At 41.1% G+C, this 27,713-nt stretch overlaps 1 protein-coding gene across 6 annotated transcripts in view; it reads right to left on the bottom strand.

Moving 5' to 3' along the window:
- The window catches only part of nin (ninein), a 213,367-nt gene that overhangs the window by 12,355 nt on the left and 173,299 nt on the right, over positions 1-27,713 (bottom strand). For 4 of the 6 annotated variants that reach the window (XM_062968703.1, XM_062968700.1, XM_062968702.1 and 1 more), the window contains 11 exons: positions 26,272-26,397; positions 24,125-24,194; positions 21,254-21,469; positions 17,798-17,911; positions 16,347-16,469; positions 13,160-13,273; positions 12,278-12,424; positions 10,451-10,630; positions 8,230-8,379; positions 6,398-6,490; positions 896-1,102 (listed from right to left, as the gene is read on the bottom strand). In XM_062968703.1, the coding sequence (XP_062824773.1) occupies positions 896-1,102; positions 6,398-6,490; positions 8,230-8,379; positions 10,451-10,630; positions 12,278-12,424; positions 13,160-13,273; positions 16,347-16,469; positions 17,798-17,911; positions 21,254-21,469; positions 24,125-24,194; positions 26,272-26,397 (1,540 nt within the window). Of the gene's footprint in view, positions 1-895; positions 1,103-3,682; positions 3,744-6,397; positions 6,491-8,229; positions 8,380-10,450; positions 10,631-12,277; positions 12,425-13,159; positions 13,274-16,346; positions 16,470-17,797; positions 17,912-21,253; positions 21,470-24,124; positions 24,195-26,271; positions 26,398-27,713 lie in introns of those variants that run through there. The other 2 variants (XM_062968704.1, XM_062968701.1) reach the window with 2 other exon arrangements.

The following is a 27,713-nucleotide window of genomic DNA, read 5'->3' as shown; positions in this document are numbered from 1 at the left end:
TGGTAATGGACTCGGCAAGCCGAGAGGACACGCCATGTTTTGCCCTTGCTGAGGCAACATGTGTCCAGAGAGTGATGGTATTTAGTGTTGCATATAACTTGTAAATAAAGCCTTTAGAACCACTGGGATCAGCAGATAATTAATGACTGAGGTGTCATTTGTCGGTGCCACTTTCGCTGCTGCCTACGTAGTCTGGCTGATGAGAAGAAGGTGAGACCTGACACATCAATTGGTCAGGGAGACGATTCCCTGACAAGCCAGAAGTTGGGAAGAAGCCACGCCCACTCCTCTAGCTCCGCCCCCTGGGTGTCCTAACAGGCGCCTCAGGTGCCTAGCCCTGTCTCCGGCACTTGGGAAGAGGCCCCGCCCCTCTCCTGGCCCCGCCCCCGTGTCCTAATAGGTGCCATCACCGCCCCCCTGGATCGATCCAGCACCCACTTTGGGAATCACTGATATAGCCCATTTAGTAATACATTATTATGTACGGTTAAAAGAATTAGGGACACATGAACAACATCACAAACGACTGATGAGACAAAGCAAGCTCAAGGGGAAAACGGGAGCACGTTGGGGCAACATACCGAGTGATGGAAACTACAGAGGAACGGGGGATCGAAACTGGCATAAACAGAGAAAGGATCACTATAAGGAATGAAGAGGCAGCTACTGATGGTGGTATGATATACAGGTGGGGACAAAGCTACCAGAACAGGCATGGGCAAGCTTTGGCCCTCCCTCCAGGTGTTTTGGACTCCAACTCCCACCATTCCTAACCGCCGGTAGGCGGTTAGGAATGGTGGGAGTTGGAGTCCAAAACACCTGGAGGGAGGGCCCAAGTTTGCCCATGCTTGTAGCAGCGGGACCGGGACTTCTCTTGCCGTCAGATGGGACCTACCTGGGGCGTGTTTGTTTCCGAGGGGCGGCTCTCCAGCTCCTCCTGCAAGCGGTGGCACGTCCTCTCGGCCTGCAGGAACTGCTGCTGCAGTTGCTGGTACTGCTCCCAGGAGACAGCCGCGCAGCCCAGTGGTGGGAGGTCCCGAGGATGCGGCGACGGCGGCGGTGGCGGCAGACTAAGCTTCACGTTGGAGTTGGAGTGAAGCAGCTGCGGGAAAAGGCGTGAGACAGAAGATGTTGCAAAACTGGCTCTTGAATACTGCCAAACCATTCTCTTCACATCTCCAGTTGGACACCAAGGTAAATACATATATGAGTGATAACGGAGAAAGTGGCTGTAACCATAAAGACTCGAGTCTGTGCCAAGTATGACTCCCTGTCTGGTCAAACATGGCTCTTTTGTCTCAAGTTACAAAAGGCAAGGACATGCAGACAAACACTTGGTATGAAACATGCGCCAAACATGGACCAAACCACACGCACAGACATAGGGTGCAGGATACAAAACATGTAAGACATGGAACAATAATTAATTAGTGAACAACATGCAAGTGCTGAACAAAGTATTAAAAAATCCTACATAAGAAAGGATTGGTATGACTTGCTCGCTTTTTCTGTATCATGTCAGCTAACTTGCAGTAGTGCAGTGGGTTAAACCACTAGCTGCAGGAGATCTGGCAGTTTGAAGCCATGAGTTGTGGTGAGCTCCCACTGTTAGCTCTAACTTCTGCCAACTTAACAGTTCAAAAGCATGCAATGAGAGAAGATCAATAGGTACCACCTTGGCAGGAAGGTAATAAAGGCATCCCATGATCATGCTGTGGAGAAGTCATAGTTATTATGTTTAATTTTAACTGTTAGAGTATGTATTTGTGTTTAGTTGACACAGTAGCTGAAACAGAAGCCATCTTGTTTCAATCCACAGTAGTGCTGTTACCAAGGAGACGGAGCTGGCTAGCTCACCAGAGGGAGAAGTGGGCGGAGCCACGAAAAGGAAAAAGTGGGAGTTTTAAAAGAAGCCAGTGAGTGCGTGGCTGGAGGCTTTTCAGTCAAGAAGGGCTGAGGAGACAGGCCTGGCCAAAATCTTTAGTCAAGGCAGACTAAAGGGAGCCCAGTCAAGATCTCTAGTTGGGAAGGACTAGTGATCAGGAGTTTGATCGGTAGTAGATCAAATTAAAGGCTTTTATTGTAGTTGGGACATTGTTCACTAAGGAGCTCAGCTGAGGTTAGAGTTCGCTACAATTTGTATCATCAGTAGGAGAGTGAGAGTGGAAGTACACCAGAGACTACTGTTGTGGTGGTTTAAGAGTTATTAAACCACTTGTTTATCTAAAGCAATCATAAGCTTTGTACGCAATAAACTTGTTGTTCTTTGTTAACAACCGACTCATTTCATCTCATCTGCGTCTGTGGAGCCAAATTTCATCGGTTATAATTCAAAAGCCTCACGTTGGTGGCAGTTACCTTAATAAATCACCTAATTGGGGAAGAGTAATAGTCACAGTTACCTCAGAAAGGGAACAACAACACAGAAATCCCTAACTACAGAGACAGAGGCTGGGATCTTGAAATAATGATCACCCCCTGTAATCCTTCCCCTCATATAAAGGTGATATATATATATAAAATCTAGAGGGATTAAAAGATTTAAAAATCCCCTCAGCAGTGGAAACAGCATTTACAATTTGCTTTGACACCATTACAATTGGCTTGAGTCTTCCCAATTGGCTTTAGCACCATCACAATTGGTGGCAGCGTAGGGATTGAGTCTTCGTAATTAGATCAAACCATCCCAATTGAAGTAACGTCTGCGCACATGCCAACAACATGATCGGAGAAGTCTACAGACAACAAGCTCCTCGACTTGGAAAAATAGAACAAGAGCACCTCCCCATGGCCGGAGTTGAGCATCGTCTCTAGATGCCGGAGGTGAAAAGGGGAAAATCTTTACTTTGGTCTGTGTATTGTATGTCATTGTTTACTGTATAAAAAGTATAAAAAATGTTTGCCTTATATGTGTACTGTAATCCGCTTTGAGTCCCTCTGGGGAGTTAAAGCGGAATATAAATAAAGTGTACTATTTGACCCTATTAAGACTTGGCAGCAGCAATGCAAAGCCATCTAAGCTAACCCATGTTAGTCAGAACACATAAATATAAGTATAGAAAATAAAATCCACAAATGCACTAAGATATGCATTTTCTAGGGACTTTGTTATCAAGTTAAATCCCGCTGTGCAAATTTCAATCAGATAACCCTATGAAGGGCATGCGACAAATAAAGATAATGGAGAAAATAATTCCAGTTCTCGCAAGAGAATAAATGACCAATTCCAAGATAAGAAGAAAGAAAGAAAGAAAGAAAGAAAGAAAGAAAGAAAGAAAGAAAGAAAGAAAGAAAGAAAGAAAGAAAGACCGGAAAATGGGATCTTGAGCCACTTTTCATTTTCCCGAACTCTGGTTTTGAATTAAGTCAGTTTATGGAGTATTTTTTAGAAAGATCAGGCCATAAATCTCATCCTTCTTTCTCCCTCTGCCCCGCTTTCCTTATGAGGCTGGAGAGGAATTAATTGCTTTTCCCTATTATCCATATGACGCTTGAATGAAACCCATTTGATCTGTTCATTAAAATGAAAAGTAGCTCTTTCAGAAGAGTCGGGCCACGGCTATTAAATCTGGAATTAAGCCTGCAACAATGAAAGGAGGGGTGGAGGCACAATCTAATGGGATTTTTTTCCCCTTTTTAAATCATGCAACGAACGGGATTACAGGAAAAAGCTTGCTTCTACCTTCACAGGCTAATTCAGGCAGAGCACTGCGCTCGTCTCTGCTAGTTCCAGCCACCGAGGTCTGGACAGAGGTTTGGCCAGAATACGCAGGGAGAAGAAAAGCAAGAGAGGAACGTTACACATAAAGGGACTCAGACGCAAGGAAAGACCAAGGGAAGGTTTGCAAAAAAGTGTAAGCCAAACACAGCAGGGAGAAACCTTCCACAGAAAACCAAAGAGGCAGGAGGAAGGAAAAGGCAAAGAGGTCACCTCTATCGTTTCTGTTCCGTCAGAGATATATATACATAATATTCTATGTTACACTTGTTGGAGGATTGTATTGTGTAGTTTTGAAATTTCACTTATGGTTTAAAGCAAACTGATTGTGTGTGCCTGTAATCCAGCATTCCAGTAGTGTAAGAGTTAATTGCATAGTGTAGAGATTTATTGCTAGAGGGAAACAGTGTGTGGTTTCCAGATATTTAACAGGACATTCGTCCTTGCTTTGGAATGTGGGAGTCAACAGCAGAGGTGGTTCCCTTGTGGCCATCGATTAGGTCGGATGTTCAAATGCTTCCCTCCGGCAAAGCTACGTAAATAGTGTATATTACTTCAATAAATACAAGTGCCGCTGGCTTCAGCTGACAGCTGGGATGTGTGTGTTTATTTCTGTGCGACTGTGCAGATGCCAGATCATTAGAGAAGAAGGTAAATTGAGACGGAAGATGAATGTGTCTCAATTTAACACTTTCTTGACAACACTTTCCACACTTAAGTTTCAGATACAGAGTCCAGCTTCTCAAGAATTAAAAATCAAGTGCAGGTTTCTAGGTCTCATGGCTGTGAAGATACACAGCCAGCCCTCCACACATGCAAGGTTTACTTTTGAGGATTTGAGGATTTGATTAATATATTCTCTCTAAGAATTTCTAGGTCCTCCAGTGGCACTCCATGGTCCACTTCTACCACAACATGACCATAGAGCAGGCATGGGCCCTCCAGGTGTTTTGAAAATGTCTAGACAGGATGTGTTATCGAAGGCTTTCATGGCTGGGATCACAGGGTTGTTGTACTGCATGTTTTCCGGGCTGTATGGCCATGTTCCAGAAATATTCTCTCCTGACGTTTTGCCCACATCTATGACAGGCATCCTCAGAGGTTGTGAGGTATGAAGAAACCTTCCTTGCTTAGTTTCTCCATATACCTCACAACCTCTGAGGATGCCTGCCATAGATGTGGGCGAAACATCAGGAGAGAATACGTCTGGAACATGGCCATACAGCCCGGAAAACATACAATAACCCTGTCTAGACCGAGCTTATTTTGAGTTGCTATGAGTTTTCCGGGCTGTATGGCCGTGTTCCAGCAGCATTCTCTCCTGACGTTTAACCTGCATCTATGGCTAACGGCATCTTCAGAGGTTCTGTTGGCAATGAAGTAAGTCGAGTGCATATATACTTGTGGAATAATGTCCAGGGTGGGAGAAAGAACCCTTGTCTGTTTAAACCAGTGATTCTCAATCTGGGGTCCCCAGGTGTTTTTGGCCTTCAACTCACAGAAATCCTAACAGCTGGTAAACTGACTAGGATTTCAGGCAGTTGTAGGCCAAAAAAATCTGGGGAACCCAGGTTGAGAACCACTGGTTTAAAGCAAGCAAGAATGTTGCAATTCGCAAGCTTGAACAGAGGCCAGGATACCGCTATGTAGATACCCTCACTGATTGCAGCTTCACGGCTACTCAATGCTTTTCAAGCTTGCTAATTGCAACATTCACACTTGCTTTAAACAGACAAGGATTCTTCCCCCCCCCCCCCACATATATGTATATGTATTTATATTTATGTGTGGGTTCTTTATATATGTGGGTTCTTTCACCCACCCTGGACATTCCATATACGAGGGCTATCCAGAAAGTACATTACGTTTTGGAATTAAAAATGAACAAAGGATAGGAGAAAAAAATTACCATATGCAGTTGAAAGCCACACCCAAATACCACATCTCCCGTAGTCGCCATTCAAATCTAGGCACTAACCACAGTGATGAATGAGCTTTGCAACTCCTTCCCCACTAAATTCTGCCGCTTGCGCCCTCAACCAGCCAGTCAGTCCTTCCCGCAGCTGCGCAGCATCACCAAAACGCTGCGTTGCCAGTCATGCCCCCATTGTTGGAAACAAGTGGCTGAGGAAGCAAGCGGCAGAATTTAGTGGGGAAGCAGTTGCAAAGCTCCTTCATCGCTATGGTTAGTGCCTAGATTTGAATGGTGACTGCGAGAGAGGTGGTATTTGGGTGTGGCTTTCAACTGCATATGGTAAATTTTTTCTCTTATACTTTGTTCATTTTTAATTCCAAAACGTAATGTACTTTCTGGATAACCCTCGTATATATATGGAATGTCCGGTAGGCTGTTAGGAATTGTGGGAGTTAAAGTCCAAAAACCAGAGTATTGACCCGGTTGGTTTAGGATAATGGGAGTTGTAGTCCAACACATCTTTAGGCCACGATGTTGGAGAAGGTTGATCTAGACGAAGAAGGAATGCAATCCCTCCCCTGAAAACTGAGCTAAAGCTCCTTGTTTTTCAGATGTACGTTCTATTGTGAGAGTTTCATTTCATAATTATCATAGCATTGTAATTCAAGAGAGCACCTTGGAAAAAGCGGAAAGAGTTCCCCATGTATTTCTTCTTTTATATCACGACAACAAATCCCCCATGAACTGAAAAGTGCCTCCATCACCTGTTCATCCAGTCTCACTTGTTTCTTCCTGAGGCCTTCGTTTTCCAGATTGATGGTCTGCAGCTCACGCTCAAGAGAATTCATCTGGCTGATCTGTCGGGCAGAGAAATGGCATTGTAGAGCAGGTTTTAAATGTTATATTCTATTATTCTTAATGCTACTCACTTTGGGTTTCTTTTTAGAGAGAGATAAAGTGGGATAGAAAGAAATATCATCACCCAGTGTGGACTTAATCACTTAATCCAACAATATACATATTGTTCGAAATAGCAACCTTTTCAAACTTACACTAGTTATATTTTGTGTATATAATTGAGATTGCTTACTGTATTGTATATAAGTGTATTGGTAGGCAATTTTAACTCTTTTAACTCTGTTGTGGGAGGAGCTACAGACCATGTGATCAGAACTGGGCTTGTTCAGGACTCAGACTCCCTTTTAAAACAGTTCAGTTTAGACTTCAGTAAGAACTGTATGCTTCAGACTTCAATGCAGGAACAGTATGCGTGCAGAAGCCATTAAGAGTCCATTGGACTATGGACTGTTGAGTGTGATTTTAAGCAACTGTTTTAATTGAAATGTTCCAATGATGTGATTTTAACGTATATGTTGTTTTATGCTGATATATGTTCAAGGCATCGAATTGTGCTTTTGTTGTGAGCCGCCCTGAGTCCCCTCCGGGGTGAGAAGGGCGGGATATAAATACAGTAGAGGCCCACTTATCCAACATAAACAGGCCGACAGAATGTTGGATAGGTGAAAATGTTAGATAATAAGGAGGGATTAAGAAAAAGCCTATTAAATGTCAAATTACGTTATGATTTTACAAATTAAGCACCAAAACATCATAATAGAAATAGCAGTTCAATACAGAGTAACGTTATGTAGTTACTGTATTTACGAATTTAGCATCCAAACATCGCAATGTATTGAAAACATTGACTACAAAAACATTGACTACTAAAAATTGGCTACAAATGAAGATAGAACTGTATAAAATGAACTTATAGTAACAACACTGTCGAAAGTTAAATCCATAAAAAGTTCAGTCCTTGCTGCCTAGAGAAACAGATGTAGATCCGGGCGGTAGGCAGACTGTGTTAGATAATCCAGAATGTTGGGTAAGTGAAGGTTGGATAAGCAAGACACTACTGTACATTAAATTAATAAATAAGAATGATGCCCTGTATCATTTACACAAAGAAACTACTTCAAATCTATTTGTAACTGGATTGATAAGCAAAGTACCTGTATGCTGAATACATGAAGTTTGTGAGTAAACCAACTAAGTTACTTCTAAAGAAGTCTGCTTGTTTTTGTCTCTTGAGAGTATGATTTAAAGGCAAATATATTTTAAGGGGGAAGAGATGTTTTTTGGCAACTAAAAATAACACTTCTGCAACTCTATTATATATATGTGTGTGTGTGTGTGTGTGTGTGTGTGTGTGTGTGTGTGTTTGTGCATTGGCATATCTTTGTCCCTAACATACAGCTCAGTTTAACAGCTGAGAAACCTATCTGCCGTGCATGAATGCTGCTAAATGCCGTTTTCCCAAAAGGGTTATGACTCTAACAAGTCATGCTTTCACCAAGAGGTTATGGCATCATTTTTCAAAAGGTTTGACTTCTGACAAGGTCATGCCTTCCCAAAGATCATAAAATCTCCAAAAGGTTGTGGAGATGTCCATTTTCCAAACAAAGAACACGGCCATACAGCCCGGAAACCACCTTGACTTAAACCGAGGTCCAAACTAAACACGCAGTTTAATCAAGTGTTTTCTAATTGGCCATCCAGTCACCTGGAACAAAACAGACTGCGGCCTGGGACTGACCTTCCTGTTGGCCAAGGCCAGCTCCTTCTGGAGCCTCTCGCACTCCCGCTTCAAGCCCAGCTTCTCTTGCTCAATGGCTTTCACAATCCCTGACTGGCTTTGGTGCTTTTGGTGCTTGAAGGAGAGCACCGTGGACTCCAGCTGCCGCACCTGGCAAAGAGAAGAGGACAAAAAAAAAATTAACTGAGAGGGAAAAACACAGTCATTGAATCAGTAAGAGTGGAATATGCCATCTGGGAGTACGGTGGAGTCTCATCCCATTGAGGTTTTCAAACAGAAGCTGGATGGACATCTGTAGGGAGGGCATTGATGGTGTCTTTCTGTAAGGCAGAATGGGGTTGGACTGGATGGCCCTCAGGGTCTCTTCCAACTCTACGATTCTATGAACCACAGCATTATAAGGGACCTCAAGGGCCATCCAGTTCCATTCTGCCTCACAAAAATACACAGCTAAAGCATTCTAGAGAGATGTCTATCCAACCTTTGTTTAAAGCAGGCATGGACAAACTTGGGCCCTCCATGTGTTTTGGACTTATTTATTTATTTCCAATATTTCTATCCCGCCCTTCTCACCTGAAGGGACTCAGTGTAGTTTGAAATTTGTACTTATAGTTTAAAGCTAACTGACAATGTGTGTGTGTCTGTAATTCAGCATGTAATCCAGTAATGCAAGAGTTAAATGCATAGAGTAGAGATTTATGGCTAGAAGGAAACAATGGAAGATTTCCGATACATATGTAACAGGACAGTCGTCATGCAGGGGAATGTGGGAGGTAACAGTGCTTCCCATGCATGCTCTGATGAAGGTTGGACGTGCAAATGCTAAGCTCCGGCAAACTGTGTATATATTGTACAGAACTGCAATAAAGTATAAGCCGCTGGTTTCAGCTGACAGCTGGGAAGCCTGGATTTTTATTTCCGTGTGACTGAGCAGTTTTGCCAGATGATCGGAGAGAAGAGAATTGAGACCAGGAGGTGATTGAGTCTTAATTTAACCATTTCCTAACATCTTTTGCTCTATGTTTCCTGAGGAGTGGGAGGGGTTGCAGACCACATGATCTGATCTGAGACTGCTCAGACCTCAGACTCCTTAATAATAATAATAATAATAACAACAACAACAACAACAATAAATTTATTCTTGTACCCCACCTCTATCTCCCCACAGGGACTCAGGGCGGCTTACAAATGCAAAACAAATATACAGACTTTAGACTTTGGGACTGCTCAGACCAACACATGCCTGCTGTTATTGTAAGAAAGATGCCCTGTGCCATCTGAACAGAAAGACTATCTCAAACATATTGAAACTGCACTGAAAAGCTCTCTACATGTGTTATGCTGAACACATGAAGATTGTGAGTATATCAAATATGTTATTTTACCAAAGCCTACTTCATTTTTGTGTCTTGAGTACAAGTTGTTTTATGGGAGAATATGTCAGAGTAATTTACGCAGTGCAGCAGCAGTTGGATGGAGTCAGAGGAATGGAGAACGAAGAGATATCAGAGACGATAGTAAAACTATATACAAAGTTTTACTGTACAAGACAAACAGACTTGCAGACAATGGACACAGGACTTGACTTCTCAGCAGACAGCAGAACAGAACAGAACTAAACTGATGTAATCAGTAAAGCATACACATTTGTGTCTGGACACTCCCCAGCTCCAGCCACACATCAAAGTCAACACAGCTTCTCAGCAATTAACTCTTTCCAGATTACAGTACACTCTGGATGATGCAATCAGTATGCAATACAAACCAAGACACAAACTGCATTTAAACACTATCAATACACAAATCCCACATTAACAGAATAGATGTATTTTTGAGCAACTGAAAAAACACTTCTGAAACTCTATTTTATGGATTGGCATATTTTCTGTTCCTAACAGATCAGAGACAACAGGTTATCAGTCTAACAACTGAAGACATTGCTTTGCATAGTTACATCTGGTAGTGCACCACTTGAGAAGATTCTACTCAAATAGGTTTTTGCCTCTTCTCTGAAAGGTCATGCTTTTCCAAATGGTTATGATCTCCAAATGGTTGTGAATGCCATTGTCCAAAACAGACTTCTAGAAATAACATGTCTCTAGGAATCTCTATGTCTTCCAGTGCCATTCTGTGCTACCTGTTCCTAAATTGTCGGGTTGTTTGGGCTAAGAAGGAAGGATTATGTGGACATGGAAATGCACCTGCAAGGGACCCCGTTTACCTTCTCCCTGGAATGCGTGAGATCAGTCTTGGCGCCCTGGACTTCCCGTTGCAGCCTCTCATTCTCCTGCCGCAAGAGCTGCTGCTCTTCCTTGACCAGCTGGTCCAGTTCCTCCCAGTAGAGCTTCTTCTGCTGGCTCTGCAATCCAGCAGAGTTCATGGCTGCCTCCAGAACCCGATTCTGAGGGGAGAATGAGAAGACAAGGATCAGGATTAGACATGGATTCAGGCTAACATTAGCAAGAACTGCCTGACGGTCAGCACCGAGTCCAGCAGAGTCTCCTTCTCTGGAGGTTTTTAAGCAGAGGCTTAAAAGTGTTGGAAATAGCAACCTTCTCAAGCTTGCACTAGTAATTTGTTCGTATATGATTCTGTTTGCTTACTGTATTGTATATGTATGTTTTGGTATGCAGCTTTCCCTTTATGTTTCTTGAGGTTGTGGGAGGAGCTGCAGACCACACGATCAGTTCTGGGACTCCTCTGAGCTGAGACTATTTTAGAACTTCTGAGATGCTTGAGATGCTTTATTATTTATATTTATATTCTGCCCTTCTCACTCTAAAGGGGACTCAGGGCGGATCACATTACACATATAGGCAAACATTCAATGCCTTTTAACATAGAACAAAGACAAGACAAACACAGGCTCCGAGCGGGCCTTGAACTCATGACCTCCTGGTCAGAGTGATTCATTGCAGCTGGTTGCAGCTGGCTTGCTCTCCAGCCTGCGCCACAGCCCGGGCCTTTAGACTTCAGACTGCTTAGAGCCCAGACTCTGTCAGACTCCATGTAGACTTTGGATTGTTAAGAGCAAACCCATGTTGCTCTTGATTATAAGAAAGATGCCCTGTGTTATCTGTAACTGGACTCACAAGTTATGTGCCTATATGCTGAATACATGAAGGTAGTGAGTAAACAAGATATGTTACTTTTAATGAAGTCTACTTTATTTTTTGTCTCTTGAGAGCATGATATAGAAACAAGATGTTTTATGGGAGAGTAGATGTTTTTGGGCACTGAAAAGAAACACTTCTGAAGAACCACTATATTCACGTAACCTGAATAATTCCACATTACTTTTTAATTTATATGGTTGTGTTTATTTTAAGATGTTTTAAATAATTGTTGTATTATGTTATTCTGTAATTTGTTTTATGTTTTAATTGTACATCAAATTGATGGTTTTAGGGTTTGTCCCCATATGAGCCGCCCCAAGTCCCTTCGGGGAGATGGACGCAGGTTATTATTATTATTATTATTATTATTATTATTAATATTAATTTTGTGTATTGGCACAATCTCTGTTCCTATCAGATCAGAGACAACTAGGTTATTCGTCTAACAACTGAGAAGCCAAGTCTTGCATTAATACATCACCGAAGAGAAGATTTATTCAAATGAGTTTTTGGCTCTTTGCGTGGCAGAAGGGACTGGACGTAATGACCCTTATAGGGGTCTCTTCCAATTCTAGGATTCTATAGCCCAGGCATGGGCATCCTTCAGCCCTCCAGGTGCTTTGGACTGCAACACCCACAATTCCTACCAGCCTAACAGAGTCTCTTCTAGTTTGAAAGTCCAATAGAGTCTGAGATCTAAAATGGAGTCTGAGTCCTGAACAAGCCCAGTTCTGATCACATGGTCTGCAGTCCCTCCCAACATAAGAGTTAAGGAAAACTGCAAACCAATACACACATATATAGTACAGTAAGCAATCTAAATTATATACAAACAAATAACTAGTGAAGCCTTGAAGAAGGTTGCAAATTCCAACATTCCCATTCATCTTTGTTCCTCTCTACATATGGTGTGAAAGTGATTCCTGAGCTACCTTGTCACTGGCTGTCTGCAGTTGCTTATGTAGTGACATCACATCCTGTTCCAGAGCTTCCTTCTCCTGCTGCGACAGCCTGAGGTCTGACCTGAGCCGGGACATCTGGAGATTGACATTCTGCACAGCGTCATCAAAGCTCTGTATCTTAAAAAGTGCAGGGGAGAAGGGAAAAGAGATATATTATTACCATTATTATTATTATTATTATTATTATTATTATTATTATTATTATTATTATTTTATGACAAAGCAAACAAATATGCTGGATTTCGTTTCACAAAATCACAAGTTGAACACTTTTGGAGATTTTTTGTACTGGTAGCTATGAAAGGCATTGCAGACTAACTCAACCAGAGAAGTCAGCCATAGCAGAACACTTGATGAACCAACCTGGATACAGTATATTATTTGAGAACACTCCAACAACTATCATGTCAGACTACACGGGGAAGCCATTGAAATTCACAAGCATGTGGACAATTTCAACAGAAAGGACAAAACCATGAAAATGAACAAAATCTGGCTACCAGTATTAAAAAAAACTCCAAAATCAGAACAGTAAATAAGGAGCAGCACTCTGAAAACAGAGGAGTTCCAGACATGTGTCAATCAGGGGCAGCTAACGACTCTGAACAAAGGATTTCCCCAGGCCAGGATGTAAGCTTGGAAGGCTATTTAATGCTAATCAAGGTGATTAATTACAACCTTCACACTGGCCTCCAACAGACAAGAGTCTGGGCCTTCCACAGATATATAAACCTTCCCTGCTTAGTTTCTCCATATACCTCACAACCTCTGAGGATGTCTGCCATAGATGTGGGCGAAATGTCAGGAGAGACAATCCTCTCGAGACTCAAGAAGCGAGATCCACCCGCTCACCTTGTCTTGGGATGCTGCAATCTGGGTCTTCAGTGACTGATTCTGGTGCTCCAGAGAGGTCTTCTCCTGCTTCAAGGAACTGACAAGGTTCTCCAGGAAGGCTGCTTTAGCCAACTGCAGAGGAAGGAGAGAAGCCCCAGGAAGATAAGTTGTGAGAAAAGACCTGTGTACTGAAGTGTGGGGTTTTTTTTTGTTTGCAGATGCCATGTTTGGCTGTGTTTTAAAAAGGTGAGTATTAGAGTTACCAATGCAATGGGGGATGGTAGCCAGCTCAGCATTCTGAGGCAGGTTGCCATAGTAATGAGGGCGGAGCCAACAGCCATCTGGAGAAAAAGGAGGAATGTTTTAAAAGAGAGTCAGTCTGTAATCAGAGGAATTACAGGGAAAGACTGGTTCTGAGGTGGTTAGAACCAGGGAAGAAAAAGCAGTTAGTCTGTGTTCTGTTGAAGCACAGGAAAGACTGATCCTAAGTAACGAGATCAGGGAGACTCAATTTGTCATTTTGAGTCAATTTAAAATAAGTTTGGTGACTTATTTTAAGTTAGTCTGTGGCCTAAGGAGGTGCAGTCAAGACTGATCCTCAGTGAAGGGATCAGGGTGGCTCAAATGTTTGATTTTGAGTCAGTTAAAAATCGGTTTGGTGGCTTATTTTAAGGTAGTCTGTTTCCAGATAGGGAACAGATAGTCTGTGATTGAAATTCACAGGGTGACTGCAGGTTAAAGTAGTAAAGGAGGAAGTAGTATTTTAAAGTTTGAAACATCTCAATATAGCTTTGCAACTGTTAATCTAAGTGCCTCTAAAGAAGTTACTGTAACCATTTAGCTTGTGCCTGAATAAACGTGTTATTGTTCTTTTTAACATCTCAGTCTCTGAAATCTATATTACCATCAAAAGCAAACAAGAAAGAAGAAAAATAAAATTTTAAAAGTCTCCTCTCTAAGTAGCCAGTGGCTATATCATCCTATAGTGGTGGCAAGAGTTGATAATCCCCTTAACATCTGGTGGCCGCCTTATAAACATCTTTACCTCTGGTGGCAGCTTTTAAATAAAACATCTTTAATAACTGGTGGCAGAGGATATAAAATATATAACAATAATATAAATATAATTAATTAATAGAAACTCCTCCACATCTCCACAATTGGTGTCAGTGGTGGGATTTTAAAAAAGATTTCCCCCTTCCTGACAGCTTTGCAATTTGGTGGCAACTGTGAGATAAAAAGATTCCCCCTGCCTAGAAGAACCTCAGCCGTTATTAAAACTCTTTGCAATCTGTAATTTTAGGGCAGCTGCAACAGAGACAGTGCCCTGCAGGCACCACTCCACAATTCCCTCCCAATAAATTTCTAACCTGGCACTCCCAAACAGAAGTAAGTGTCGCTTCTACTGAAACCATGCAACTAAAATAGCAAACAGTATAATAAAATTATAGTTAAAACATCATAAGCAGTACAAGGAGTTACTTTGAAATGGGTTGGGGACTGTATGTTGTCAGACATTAGAATTGGCTGGAAAGTGGAACACAAGTGCTTCAAGCTTGCAAATGCAAGACTAAACACTATGTAGTTGAGAAGGGGAAAATAGTACGCCAAAAAAGCAACCATGCTGGTTGAAAGAGAAAAGCAGAGGTACTTGGCTACAATTTAGATCTGTCAAAACAGTGAATGTCCAAAAATGAGTCACCAAAAAGCAGGGGATGCTTGTACCGCCCTTTATTGTTTAGCAAATGAATTAAGTATTTCATTTGTTATGGGAATTGTTGAAGGCTTTCATGGCCAGAATCACTAAGTTGCTGTATTGCCATGTTCCGGAATTATTCTCTCCTGATGTTTAGCCCACATCTGTGGCAGGCATCCTCTGAGGTTCATGGACATCCCGGACCTTCCACAGATATAGAAACCTTACCAGCCTAGTTTCCAATAGACCTCATAACCTCTGAGGATGCCTGCCACAGATGTGGGTGAAACTTCAGGAGAAAATGCTTCTGGAACATGGCCACACAGCCCAAAAAAACTCACAGCAACCCACTGTTAAGGGGAAGGTTTTAGTCCAGCTGGGGAAGGCTCAGAAGGAGGGATTTTGTTAAGTTCCTTCTTTTTCATATTCCCACACTTTTGGAAGGCAGGTGGAGGAGCCTTCTGTTTGCAAATTACACATTCTTTTGTGAAGACTTCAGATACTCAGTGCTTTGATTCCCAATCTCTCTTTTGTTTTGTTTGCAGGGTGAATGGGTATACCATGCACACATCTACAGATCCTCTATCAGTCCTGGGGTACCTTGGGTGGAATCCATGCTTAGGAACACGATCCATCACCTGTCACCAAAGGATGCTGATTCCCAATAGCCAATAGGCTAAAGGACTTGTAGCCTTATTCTGTTACAAAACATTATCTACATCCATTAAGAAGCAATAAGGCTTCTTCTTATTTTGTACTAGTGATGTAGGTCCCTGTCCTGTTTTGTCTTTCAAGAACAGCCTTAAAACACTGTGGTAAGTAAATGAAAACTACTTTACTTCAGCAAAACATAAAGAACAGCACACTCAGTGGAATAATGCAAAAGGAAGCAAGAAAGACTTAGGGCAAGCACAGTTCTTAGTCTCTGGTAAATTCCCAAATCAAATAGCAGTCTTACTTCCGACAAAGAAACAGCAATCAATCCTTAGGAGGAGTTTTCCAGAGGCAGACTCGAAGCAGGCACATGGGGAGCGAAGGCTTAGGTGTTAAGAGTCAGTTTGCTACCCGCAAGAGCTGGCTGCACCTGCTTCTGCTTTATAGCCCCGAGTCCCCTCCCAGCTGCTAGGGAAGTTCCCAATTACTCAGCTGCATTTCTGGAGCTATTCTAGCTGAACGAGTCTCTGCTCTGTTTCCTTTTGCTTCTCCTGAAATGTGGGTACTTGCAAAATCTCTTCCTCAGATTCTAACTCACTCTCAGATTCATGAATATTTTCCTGCTCCCCTTCCTCTTCTGAAGAAGAGGAATCCCTAACAGTCAGCCTCAACATGAAACAGTACCAGACAAAGACTAGAAAAGTAGGAACTACCTGTTCAAACTATGATAAGTGAAGCACGGAAGCCCCCAAATATGTACAATGGGATAATGATCAGAACCTACTGGTAAGTAAGGTTGTCATTTATGCAGCCATGGATGAAGGTTGCATGTATGGTACCATCCAAAGCCCTCACCTTCTCCACACATCTGTTTAGCTCTTCATTGAGTGCTTCCTTCTCTTTCAGCAACTTTTCATTTTTCACAATGACGCTGGAAATCTCATTTTGAAGATCGGAGAGATCCGGGCATCTTGGCAACTGTCAAAAGAAAATAGTCTTGAATGTACAAGGGGAGACCATTTAAAATGTGACCAAGTATGCCTTGGAAAAGAGACGATGTGATGTAGTAATTTGCGCACTGGGCTACAACTCTGGAGACCAGGGTTGAGATTCCTGCTCAGCCATGGAAACCTGGGGAAGTCACATTCTCTTAGGGCACTTCTAGACAGGCTCTATATCCCAAGATCTTGTGAAGGTATTGTTTTGTGTAGTTTTGAAATTTCACTTATGGTTTAAAACAAACTGATAGTGTGTGTGTGTGTAATGCAACAAGTAATCCAGCATTCCAGTAATGTAAGAGTTAATTGCATAGAGCAGAGATTTATTGCTAGAGGGAAACAGTGAGTGATTTCCGGTACAAAACAGGACATTCATCATTGCCGTGGAATGTGGGAGGCGACATCAGAAGGCTTACCATGCGGGATCGATCAGGTCGGATGCACAAATGCTATGCTCCGGCAAGACTATGTAAATAGTGTAAATTATCTCAACAAAGATAAGAGCCGCTGATTTCAGCTGACAGTCATGAAGTGTGAATTTATTTTCTGTGCGACTGAGATCGCCAGAGAAGAAGGTAAATTGAGACAGAAGGCGAATGAGTCTCAATTTAACAATTTCTTGACACATCTGCTTTAAATTGGATTATATGAGTCCACGCTGCCAGATAATCTGGGATAAACAGAAAACCTGGGATCAAATCCTGGGATATAGGGCCTGTCTGGAAGGGCCCTCAGAGTAAAGGAAAGGAAAAACCAAATCCTCTCTGAACAAACTTTGCCAAGAAAAATCCTGAATCAGAAAGGTATAAACAACAACAAAGCATTGGAAGCTCAGAATGGGGTGCTTTAAAAAAGCTATGCTTGGAAGCTAAGAATGACATGATGGATTGAACAGGTGTCAATTCTTGGCTCCTTCAAATTATATTTTTCTTCCAAAAAGGGGCATTTTTTTAAAAAAAAATGAAAATTAAGACTGTATTTAATTAATGTATTTTTGTGCATTAAAGGGCACTTTTTATGGCACAATATGGAGAAATGTAATGGTTTTGCATCAGAAAGAAGGTGAGACAAATCTGCATTTTATCCATCTATCCCAGGCATGGTCAAACTTGGGCCCTCCAGGTGTTTTGGACTTCAACTCCCACCATTCCTAACAGCCTACTGGCTGTTAGGAATGGTGGGAGTTGAAGTCCAAAACACCTGGAGGGCCCAAGTTGGCCCATGTCTGAGCTATCCTATTGTGTGGGCTGTATGGTCAGCTCGTATGGTCAGCTCCTCAGACTTTTCTTTTCTCATACCTGCCCTTACCTGCTTTACCTTCTCCAGTTCTTCCTTGAGGAAATTGTTCTCCTGCTCCAGAGCTCGGGCTTGAACCCTGAGCTGAGACAGCTCCGTCTCCAAGGATGAGACCAGTGTTGAGGACTAGAAGCAAACCACAGAAGATTAAGTTTGAGTGCAGGACAAGATGGGAGAAATCTCTTTTGGTTTAACACAAAAGAGAACGAGGGAGAAAGGAAAACAACAGAAGCAAAGGGAAGTTCTTTCACAATTAGGGTCTATCACAAGCATGGGCAAACTTTGGCCCTCCAGGTGTTTTGGACTTCAACTTCCACAATTCCTAACAGCCTATTAGGAATAGTGGGAGTTGAAGTCCAGAACACATGGAGGTCCAGCTTGCCTATGCTTTGTCTATAATTTAGGCTAGTTTGGACATTAATCTAGACAACATTCAGAAAAGAGCAGATAAATATTCCTTCTACCTAGTACAAGATGAAGTTGGGGATAGCATTAAGTTGCCTAAAGGCACATTATTATTATTATTATTATTATTATTATTATTATTATTATTATTATTATCATCTTCATTTCTATCCCGCTCTTCTCACCCCGCAGAGGACTCAGAGCGGCGTACAACATACATTTAGGCAAAAATTCAATGCCACATTATATAAAGCAAATAAAACGTAACAAAAAATCAATAGAACCAATCAACATATAAATACAATTTAAAACCATTAACATTAAGATATTAAAACATAAAATATAAATACAGTATCTAGGTCCCCCTCCATGATCTAAAGGTCTTCTTTGGCTCTATTGGCTCTCTCTTTGGCCCCAATATCATCACCTTTGTGCATCTCTAAATACAGTGAATGTCTCCCATCTCTATTGCTTGTCATTAAATGTCATTAAGTTGCATATAAGCCAGTGGTTCTCAATCTGTGGGTCACCAGATGCCCTGGCCCCCAACTCCCAGAAACCCCAACAGCTGGTAAACTGGCTGGGCTTTCTGGGAGTTGTAGGCCAAGGCACCTGGGGACCCACAGGTTGGGAACCACTGATAGAAGCAAACCAATTAAAATCTTTGCCTTCCTTAAGAAGCATCTCTCTTAATTTAAACTTCTGTCTTGCACAATGTGCAATAGATCACCTTAACATTTTAACTCATTCTTTCCTTTTAAAAAGGCTTCCTGTCAGGAGGTGGCTAGTATTATCCTAGAAAAAACATGTCTGCTACTATTTATACCAAACATACAGAAAAGCTTTTAAAATGCAGTGATTCCAACTTCTGCCTTAACTTTATCATGCCAAAGTTAACCATGCCATCTAAAGCTTAACACATGACCTTCAAGGTCCAAGAATCCCTCATTGGGCATGTTATGAGGTGAGAACTGAACTTGGCATTACACTTCTCTGTTTGAACTAGAGCAACATCTATTTTGTTGTAGCCTGGTCATATTCTGAGTGCTCAGGAGATAAGGAAGGGAAGGCTGGGATAGATTTGGATGGATAGAAGTGGCCTGGAGAGAGTTGTTTTGGAATCTCCTGGCAGTTCCCACGAGACTGGATAAAGCGATATCAGTTTTCATGGGAATCTGCCAGAAGTGCCCGCTGAAAGAAATGTGGAAGACGAATGTTTGTTTAGGTGAAGCCACTTGGAATTGTGGAGACAGAGAATGCAACAAAGACAGACTTGCTTTTACAGAGAATTAGAGATAAAGAGAGGAAACACAGGTGTGTAAGAAATGATGTTATTGGAGGGTGTAATGAAGTATGAATTTTTGGTTTATAGATGTTATGTTTAATTGTGTGTTTGTGTTTTAAAAGAGTAAGTATTTCAGTTATTGCTTCTCTGCACTCAGAGGCTGGTTGCCATGGAGAAGTAGGCGGAGCCAACTGCCGTTTTGTTGAAGAAGTGCAGAGTTTAAAAAAGGGATTGAGTCTGTGCTCTGACGAGGCACAGAGAAGTTTGATCCTAAGTTGAGGGGATCAAGGGAGACTCAATTGTTCATTTTGAGTCGGTTTAAAATAAGTTTGGTGACTTATTTATGTAGTCTGTGTCCTGATAAGGAACAGAGAATCTGTGATTGTATATCACAGGAGTAACTACGGTTTAAAAGTGGCAGAGGATGAAGTTCTAACTACTTTAAATAAAAGAAGTGACTTTAGGGAGTTTGACTCACCTCATTCTAGTATAGTAACTGTTAATGAAAGTGCCTCTAACTGAGAAACAACAATTGTAACCACTAAGCTCTGTGCCTGAATAAACTTGTTATTGTTCCTCCAACATCTAAGCCTCTATTGCATATATTATAAACTAAGTTACGCTACCATCTAAAGTGAAGAAGAAAGAAAGAAAAGTAAAAGGTCTCCTCCCTTTGGTGGCTGCATCTTTCCAAATTGGCGGCAGCGGTGGGATAAAAAGATTCCCCCCTGCTTGAAAGAACCTCAGTCATTCTTAGTCCTTTTACAGAGGGATTTAAGCCTTTTAAAGTGGTTCCTGCTGGTACAATCCATTGTATTCAGGTGAACATCTCTCGGTTTTTGGTCCTATGTTCTTGGAATTCATGTACAGCATTCCCTCACTACTTCGTGGTTCACTTTTCGCGGATTCGCTGTTTTGCGGTTTTTCAATAAACTCTAAAAGAATATTATAAATCACTAGCTGTGCCCGGCCACGTGTTGCTGTGGCGTTGTCTGGTGGTGTTGGTGAGAAATTGTTGAGGTAGTGGTGGTATTGAATGTCTGTTGTATGGTTGTCTTTATGTTTAGTATGCACACTGAAGTGGATTATATGGCAGTGTGGAGTCAAGATAATCCAGTTCAAAGCAGATAATATAAGATTCTAAATGAGTTATATAGATGTGGAAGGGCCTTGAGTCTACACTACCATATAATCCAGTTAAAATCTGATAATCTGTGGAAGATGCCTAAGTGAGGCCTAATTGTGCCTGTCCCCTGGGCTGAGTAGGCTTGCTAGGAGACCAAGTGGGTGGAGCTTAGCCTTCTAACTGGCAGCAATAGGATAAAAACAATTATTCCTCTCCCTGTAATTAGGACTTTATTTTTCTTTTCTTTTTGTTGTATCAACCTAGAGCCGTGAATGATGGGTTGTGTTGTCAAATTTCGAGGTTGGGGGGCCTGTAGTTTTGTTGTTTTGTCCGCTTCCCTGATGCCATCACTCTTTTATATATATAGATAAAAAATTACAACTTACAGCCTAAGGAAGGGAGGAAGGAGAAGTCAAAGGGAGAGAAAAGGAGCCCGAGTGGCAACAGGAGAAGGAGGTGATTTATCAACACGATTGACTTAAAATAGTGTATAACTACTAAAATAATGTATAAATATTAAAATAAATATAGTGTCCCTACTTCGCGGATTTTCACTTATTGCGGGTGGTTCTGGAACGTAAACCCCGCAATAAGTGAGGGGACACTGTATTCAAGTTTATGAGTTGGTTCCTGCTTCTAGAGCTTGTAATACCTGGATTTTATAATTCTCCAGTTCCTCCTTGAGCTGGGAGCGCTCTCTTCCACCTTCTTCTGGTCCACACTTTCCGGCTTCCTTTTCTCGCGGCCGAAACACTTTCCTCAGCTGCTGGTTCAAGTCTTGGGTGTCCGCCTGGTGCGGGGAGCTTCGACGGCCAAGTTTGGCATTTTCCACTTCTAGCTGATGGTTCCTCGCTCTCAGTTCAGAGGCCTGTTTGGAGATTAGGAGTCCAGATAAAACACATGAAGTTGATGTATTATGACTTCTAACTGGAGGAGCAAGTCCTCCATTTTTTGGAAGTAAGGCAACTCTTTTCATCTTTCCAGGCTAAATGTCTCTCCTTTGGAATTATTTCACACCAAGACATGCAACACAAAAATGGTGGTCCTCTCAAACCACAAGTAAAGATGTAAATCTTAGTAAATTATGAAGAATGTGAGCAGTTTTCGGCTGCTGAGCAAAGTCACTGAAAACAGTGCAGTTTTTGAAAAAACTATTCACAACTAATTTTAAAGCATGTTTCCTCTGAGTTACATTAAATTTCTAATAATAATAATAATAATAACAGAAGGATTATTATTATTATTTTATTATGACACAACAAACAAGATAGATATGCTGGATTTTGTATCACAAAATCACAAGTCGAACACTTATTATTCTGTTCTAAGTCAATAATAATAGTAAGAGACTTATTGTATTCTAAAGCATGTTCCGTCTGAGTCATATGAAGTCAATAATAATAATAATGATAATAATAATAATAATAATAATAATAATCCTCAGCTGCTGTAAGAAAATCGCACAGACAGACTACAAACAGAGGCACAATGTGGCCCAAATGATTCATTGGAACTTATGCCTCAAGTACCACCTCCCAGCAGCAAAGAACTGGTGGGATCACAAACCTGCAAAAGTATTGGAAAATGAGCACGCAAAGATACTGTGGGACTTCCGAATCCAGACTGACAAAGTTCTGGAACACAACACACCAGACATCACAGTTGTGGAAAAGAACAAGGTTTGGATCATTGATGTCGCCATCCCAGGTGACAGTTGCATAGATGAAAAACAACAGGAAAAACTCAGCCGCTATCAGGACCTCAAGATTGAACTTCAAAGACTCTGGCAGAAACCAGTGCAGGTGGTCCCGGTGGTGATGGGCACACTGGGTGCCGTGCCAAAAGATCTCAGCCGGCATTTGGAAACAATAGACATTGACAAAATCACCATCTGCCAACTGCAAAAGGCCACCCTACAGGGATCTGCACACATCATCCGAAAATACATCACACAGTCCTAGACACTTGGGAAGTGTTCGACTTGTGGTTTTGCGAAACGAAATCCAGCATATCTATCTTGTTTGCTGTGCCATACAACGTCGTTGTGTTGATAATAATAATAATAATAATAATAATAATAATAATAATAATAATACATTATTGTAGCTTTTAACTATAGAGCAGGCATGGGCAAACCTGGGCCCTCCAGGTGTTTTGGACTCCAACTCCCACAATTCCTAACAGCCCACCGGCTGTTAGGAATTGTGGGAGTTGCAGTCCAAAACACCTGGAGGGCCAAAGTTTGACCTTCCGCCTAGGAAACAACCTGAGATAACCTCAGAAGGGGCAGTTGGGATCCCTTTTCTTTACCAGAGGGAATGTGGTTGCATTCCCAGCCTTCTGCGACTTAGCAGCTGTTGAATAAGCATTCCATGCAATGCTCTATCTCAGGGGTCCCCAAACTTTTGAAGCAGAGGGCCGGTCCACAATCCTTCAGACTGTTGAGGGGCTGAATCATCATTTGAAAAAATCAAAACAAATTCCTATGCATACTGCACATGTCTTATTTGTAGTGCAACAACAATGAAAAAACAATACAGCATTTAAAAATGAAAACAATTTTAACCAACATAAACCTATCAGGATTTCAATGGAAAGTGTGGGCCTGCTACTGGCCAATGAGATAGTCAAGTTAATTAGGATTGTTGTTGTTGTTGTGTACCTTCAAGTCATTTCAGACTTTGGCCGAGCCTAAGTCTAAAATTAATTATTTATTTACTGCATTTATTTACTACATTTATATCCCACCCTTCTCACCCCGAAGGGGACTCAGAGCAGCTGTATGTATATACAATATATTATATTATTAGCATTACACAATATTAGCATTATATATTACTCCCCCCATCATCTATCCTCTAGACTGTTTGCTATCTTATGTCTCTGTTCCCCGTGGTTTTATTCTTATCTTTTTCTCACCCCAAGTTTTAACTGAGTGTTCATGCGGCCCGCCCTGTTATATTGCTTTTTTGATTTTGTGTTGTACTGTACATGATTATTTATTGTATTGTTGTAATTGTATTATGATATGTTGTTTTTATATTTTGCTATATTGTATTGTCCTGGGCATGGCCCCATGTAAGCCGCCCCGAGTCCCCGTTGGGGAGATGGTGGCGGGGTATAAATAAAGTTTTATTATTATTATTATTATTATTATTATTATTATTATTATTATTATTATTACTATATTGAACTATACCACTATACTATTATATAATATGTAATATATAACATATAATTAATATTATTATATAGTATTATAATTAGTATTATATTGTATAACATAATATTATTATCAATATTATATGTATATACAATATATTATATTATTAAAACTGATATAAAATATTATATTATAAAACTGAGGGCGGGGGCCAGGTAAATGACCTTGGAGGGCCGCATCCGGCCCCCGGGCCTTAGTTTGGGGACCCCTGCTCTATCTGAACGAAAAGGTGTTGCTCTGCACAATGCTTTTGCAACCATGAGCTGCTTGGAGATCTCACTTAACAAGAAGCGGGATTACCTGCTTCTTAAAGTTTTCAGCCATCTTCTGCATTGCCGCTTTCTCCTTCTGTACAGTCCCAATCTTATGCCTAAAAGACACACAGCAGACAAATTGTTATCTTTTGCGCTAAAATATGTATGTATTTTTATCACTTTTCTGTTAAAATAATAATACACTTTATTTATATTCCGCTCTATCTCTCCGAGGCAACTCAGAGCAGATGACAACATACATACATACATAGGCAAACATTCAATGCCGTTTAATACAGTGGGATAACAATGATATACCAATACACAGACCAAAAGTAAAGGCTTTGCTTTTCATCTCGTCTTTCTGGAGGCAGTGCTCAGCTCTGGCCATGGGGAGGTGCTCTTGTTTCCTTTCTAAGCCAAGGAGCCTGTTGTGCATAGACACCTCCTGGTTGTGTTGCCGGCATGGCTACATGGGTGACTTTATTACCTTCCCGCCGAAGCAGTACCTATTGATTTACTCACAATTGCATGTTCTGCTAGGTAGGCAGGAACTAGTGCTAACAGCGGGAGCTCACCCCAACCTGTGGCTCTGAACTGCCAACCTTTAGGTCAGTACATTCAACAGTTTTACGGTTTAACCCCAATGATGGGCAACCTTTTGCACTTGGTGTGTCAAAATTCACCAAAAAAACCTAGCATGACTTGGGTGGTGTGTCACTTCGAGAAAAAACCCATAATTTCACAATATATATAGTTTAAATAACAAAAATATATAATTGTAATATATAACTATATTTAATAAATCAAAAACTATTTACTACCATTATTTCCATGTACAACAATCTATAGTACCTCTTGCAATTTCCATGCTGATTTCTCTCTATTGTAGTTTCAATGTAGTCATGAATAATGAATAATATGATATAATAGTAATAATATAATATACTACAATAATACAGTAATAGAATAAAAGAAATATATATATAATAATTCCCATGGAGTAAACTACAAAACCACTGGACCAAATTACACCAAATTTTGCCACAAAAGACATTAGTCATCCAATCAATCTGCATGCGGCAGCGTGTCAGCAAAAATGGCTAGGCGTTTCAGTGCTGACACGCGTGTCATAGGTTGGCCATCACTGGTTTAACCCATTAGATGAAAAATACTAGCATGTTTTAGCTTAAAGCTCTTACTGCTAGAAGCTAAGCCTCAGCCACGTATTTCAACAGAAGCTTCTAAAGGTACGATCACCTGAAAGACAAAGATGGACAACTGGGGCACATTCAGATGTCCAGAAAGTGATCTCAGGAAATCTTGAAAGACTTTGTTGTGATGGGAAGTTTTCACAGTTGGTCCTCCACATTTGCAAGTTTAACTTTGGCAGATTTGAATATTCACGGATCTAATTAAAACATTATCTCTAGGTCTTCCAGTGCAATTCTTTGGTCAGCTTCCAATGGAAGTAACACTACAGATTCCTCAAGATGTGTCCTCTCAGGTAAAACAAATAGCATTTTTATTTGCAGTTTTTCACTCTCACTCTCATGGAATTACATGGAATTGCATTGTCATCACTTAAGCAATCATTCTGCAAGAGTTTAGGGATGAAATTGAACATAATTTTGAGGGAGTTGAGTCCCAAACACCAGGAGGGCCCAAGTTTGCCCAGGCCTGATCTAATGCTTATATTTTCTGAAGAAACAGAGTATGTACATATCAAACATCACTCTGAAAAACCTGAGTGGCTAAATATGTGTGCAAGTGAGAAACATCGACAAAAATTCTTCAATCAAGGGAAAACTTATTAAAAATGCGTGTACTAGACAGCAAATAAACAACATACTCATATATAAGTCTACACATTTTATCAAAAAAGTCAAACCCAAAAATGGAGGTCGACATATGCACAGCTCATTATGAGTACAGTATTATAACCTCTCTCTGCAGAACTGACTTATCCACTCGCCATATCAAAATCTGCAATTTTGGCTCCAAAACTTGTTCTTGACTTATGCTTGAGACTGACCTATATATAAATATAGACACCATCACAACTGCATAGGGATTTTCATGTAGGAAGCCAAAAATGCCTTGCAACCAGACCAAAGAGTAATGCATGTGGAATCAAAAGGCACAACACAAATTACACTGAGTTTTCCCTATTTACAGTTAATAGAGACCCACCAGAGTTCTTCTTGAGACCCATTGAGCTCCCTGAGCCGTAGGTTGGAAACGCTCCCTTCCTCGTTTAACAAACCAATTTCGTTCTTCAAAGCAGTGTTTTCTTCTCTGAGGTGCTCAGCTTCACATCTGGATGCAAAACACAGAACCTTGAAGATACTCAAACACAGACCCAAATATCCTTTGGTTTGGTTTGAAGGACACTTCACTTATGATATGGCTGCAACATTTTCCCAACCTTGAGAGAGCCATTCCTATCATGCTGTCGCCTTATCTAACAAGGATGCCAAGCAAATTTCTGGGACATATTTTCCAATATTAGCAGATCTTCTAGAGAAGAGTTTTGACAAGTTGTTGTTGTTGTTGTTGTTGGATTATAATTCCCTGGAGGCATGCTGTGTCAGGCTGTAGTCTAAAATAATAATCTTTTCAAGCTCTAATCCTCCTTCAAGAAATCTTGTCACAAAATTCTTGTCCACCTTGGGATTGCCATAAGCTGAAAGTGATTTGATGGCCCACAACAACAACAGTCAACCGCATGTCCTGGAACCCATGGCTTGGCATTGTTGGGGAAAATTAGAAGGACTTTTTTCATCAAAGCCCACCTGGCAGGAAGAGGAGGCTCCAATACTATGCCAAGTGCCAACATGATTCAGGATTTCCCCAGAGTAAAAGGACTGAACATTAGTTCATCTGTTGAGCATAATTAGATGCTTGGGATCTTGCTCAATATAATTAGACGGAAATAAATGCTGCTATACTACCAGTTGAAGTAATACACTCAGCCCTCCACATCTGTGGGTTTAACTTTTGGGGATTTGATTAAAATGTTCTTCCAAGGAATCTCTAGATCCTTCAATGCAACTTCAGCTGGAAATTGATCATAAAAGCCGAATTGTAGAACCTAGGGATTTGCAGAAAGGAGGAATCTCGAGGTCCTCCTGGATTTTTTTGTCATGTCAGAAGCAACTAGAGAACATACTGAAAGTTGCTTCTGGTGTGAGAGAATTGGCTGTCTACAGAGACATTGCCCAGGGGATGCCTGGATGTGTTAGCTTGGAGACTTCTCTCCTGTCTATGCAAGCTAGAGCTGACAGACAGGAGCTCACCCCGTCTCACAGATTCGAACCGGTAACTTTCAGGTCAGCATCCCAACCTTCAGGTCAGCAGTTCAGCTGGCACAAGGGTTTAACTCATTGCACCACCACAGCTCCACGTCCTCCAGGATGATTCTGTTGAAGTGAGAATGATTGTATATAGCAGGTGTCCCCAAACTAAGGCCCGGGGGCCGGATGCGGCCCTCCAAGGTCATTTACCTGGCCCCTGCTCTCAGTTTTATAATATAATATTTTATATCAGTTTTAATAATATAATATATTGTGTATACATATAATATTGATAATAATCTTATTATTATCTTGCAATATAATACTAATAGTAATACC

The sequence above is a fragment of the Anolis carolinensis genome, chromosome 1, assembly GCF_035594765.1.
Source record: "Anolis carolinensis isolate JA03-04 chromosome 1, rAnoCar3.1.pri, whole genome shotgun sequence".
NCBI lineage: Eukaryota > Metazoa > Chordata > Lepidosauria > Squamata > Dactyloidae > Anolis > Anolis carolinensis.
Note: the sequence above shows the minus strand (reverse complement) of the source record. Positions and strands in the feature narration are given on the sequence as shown.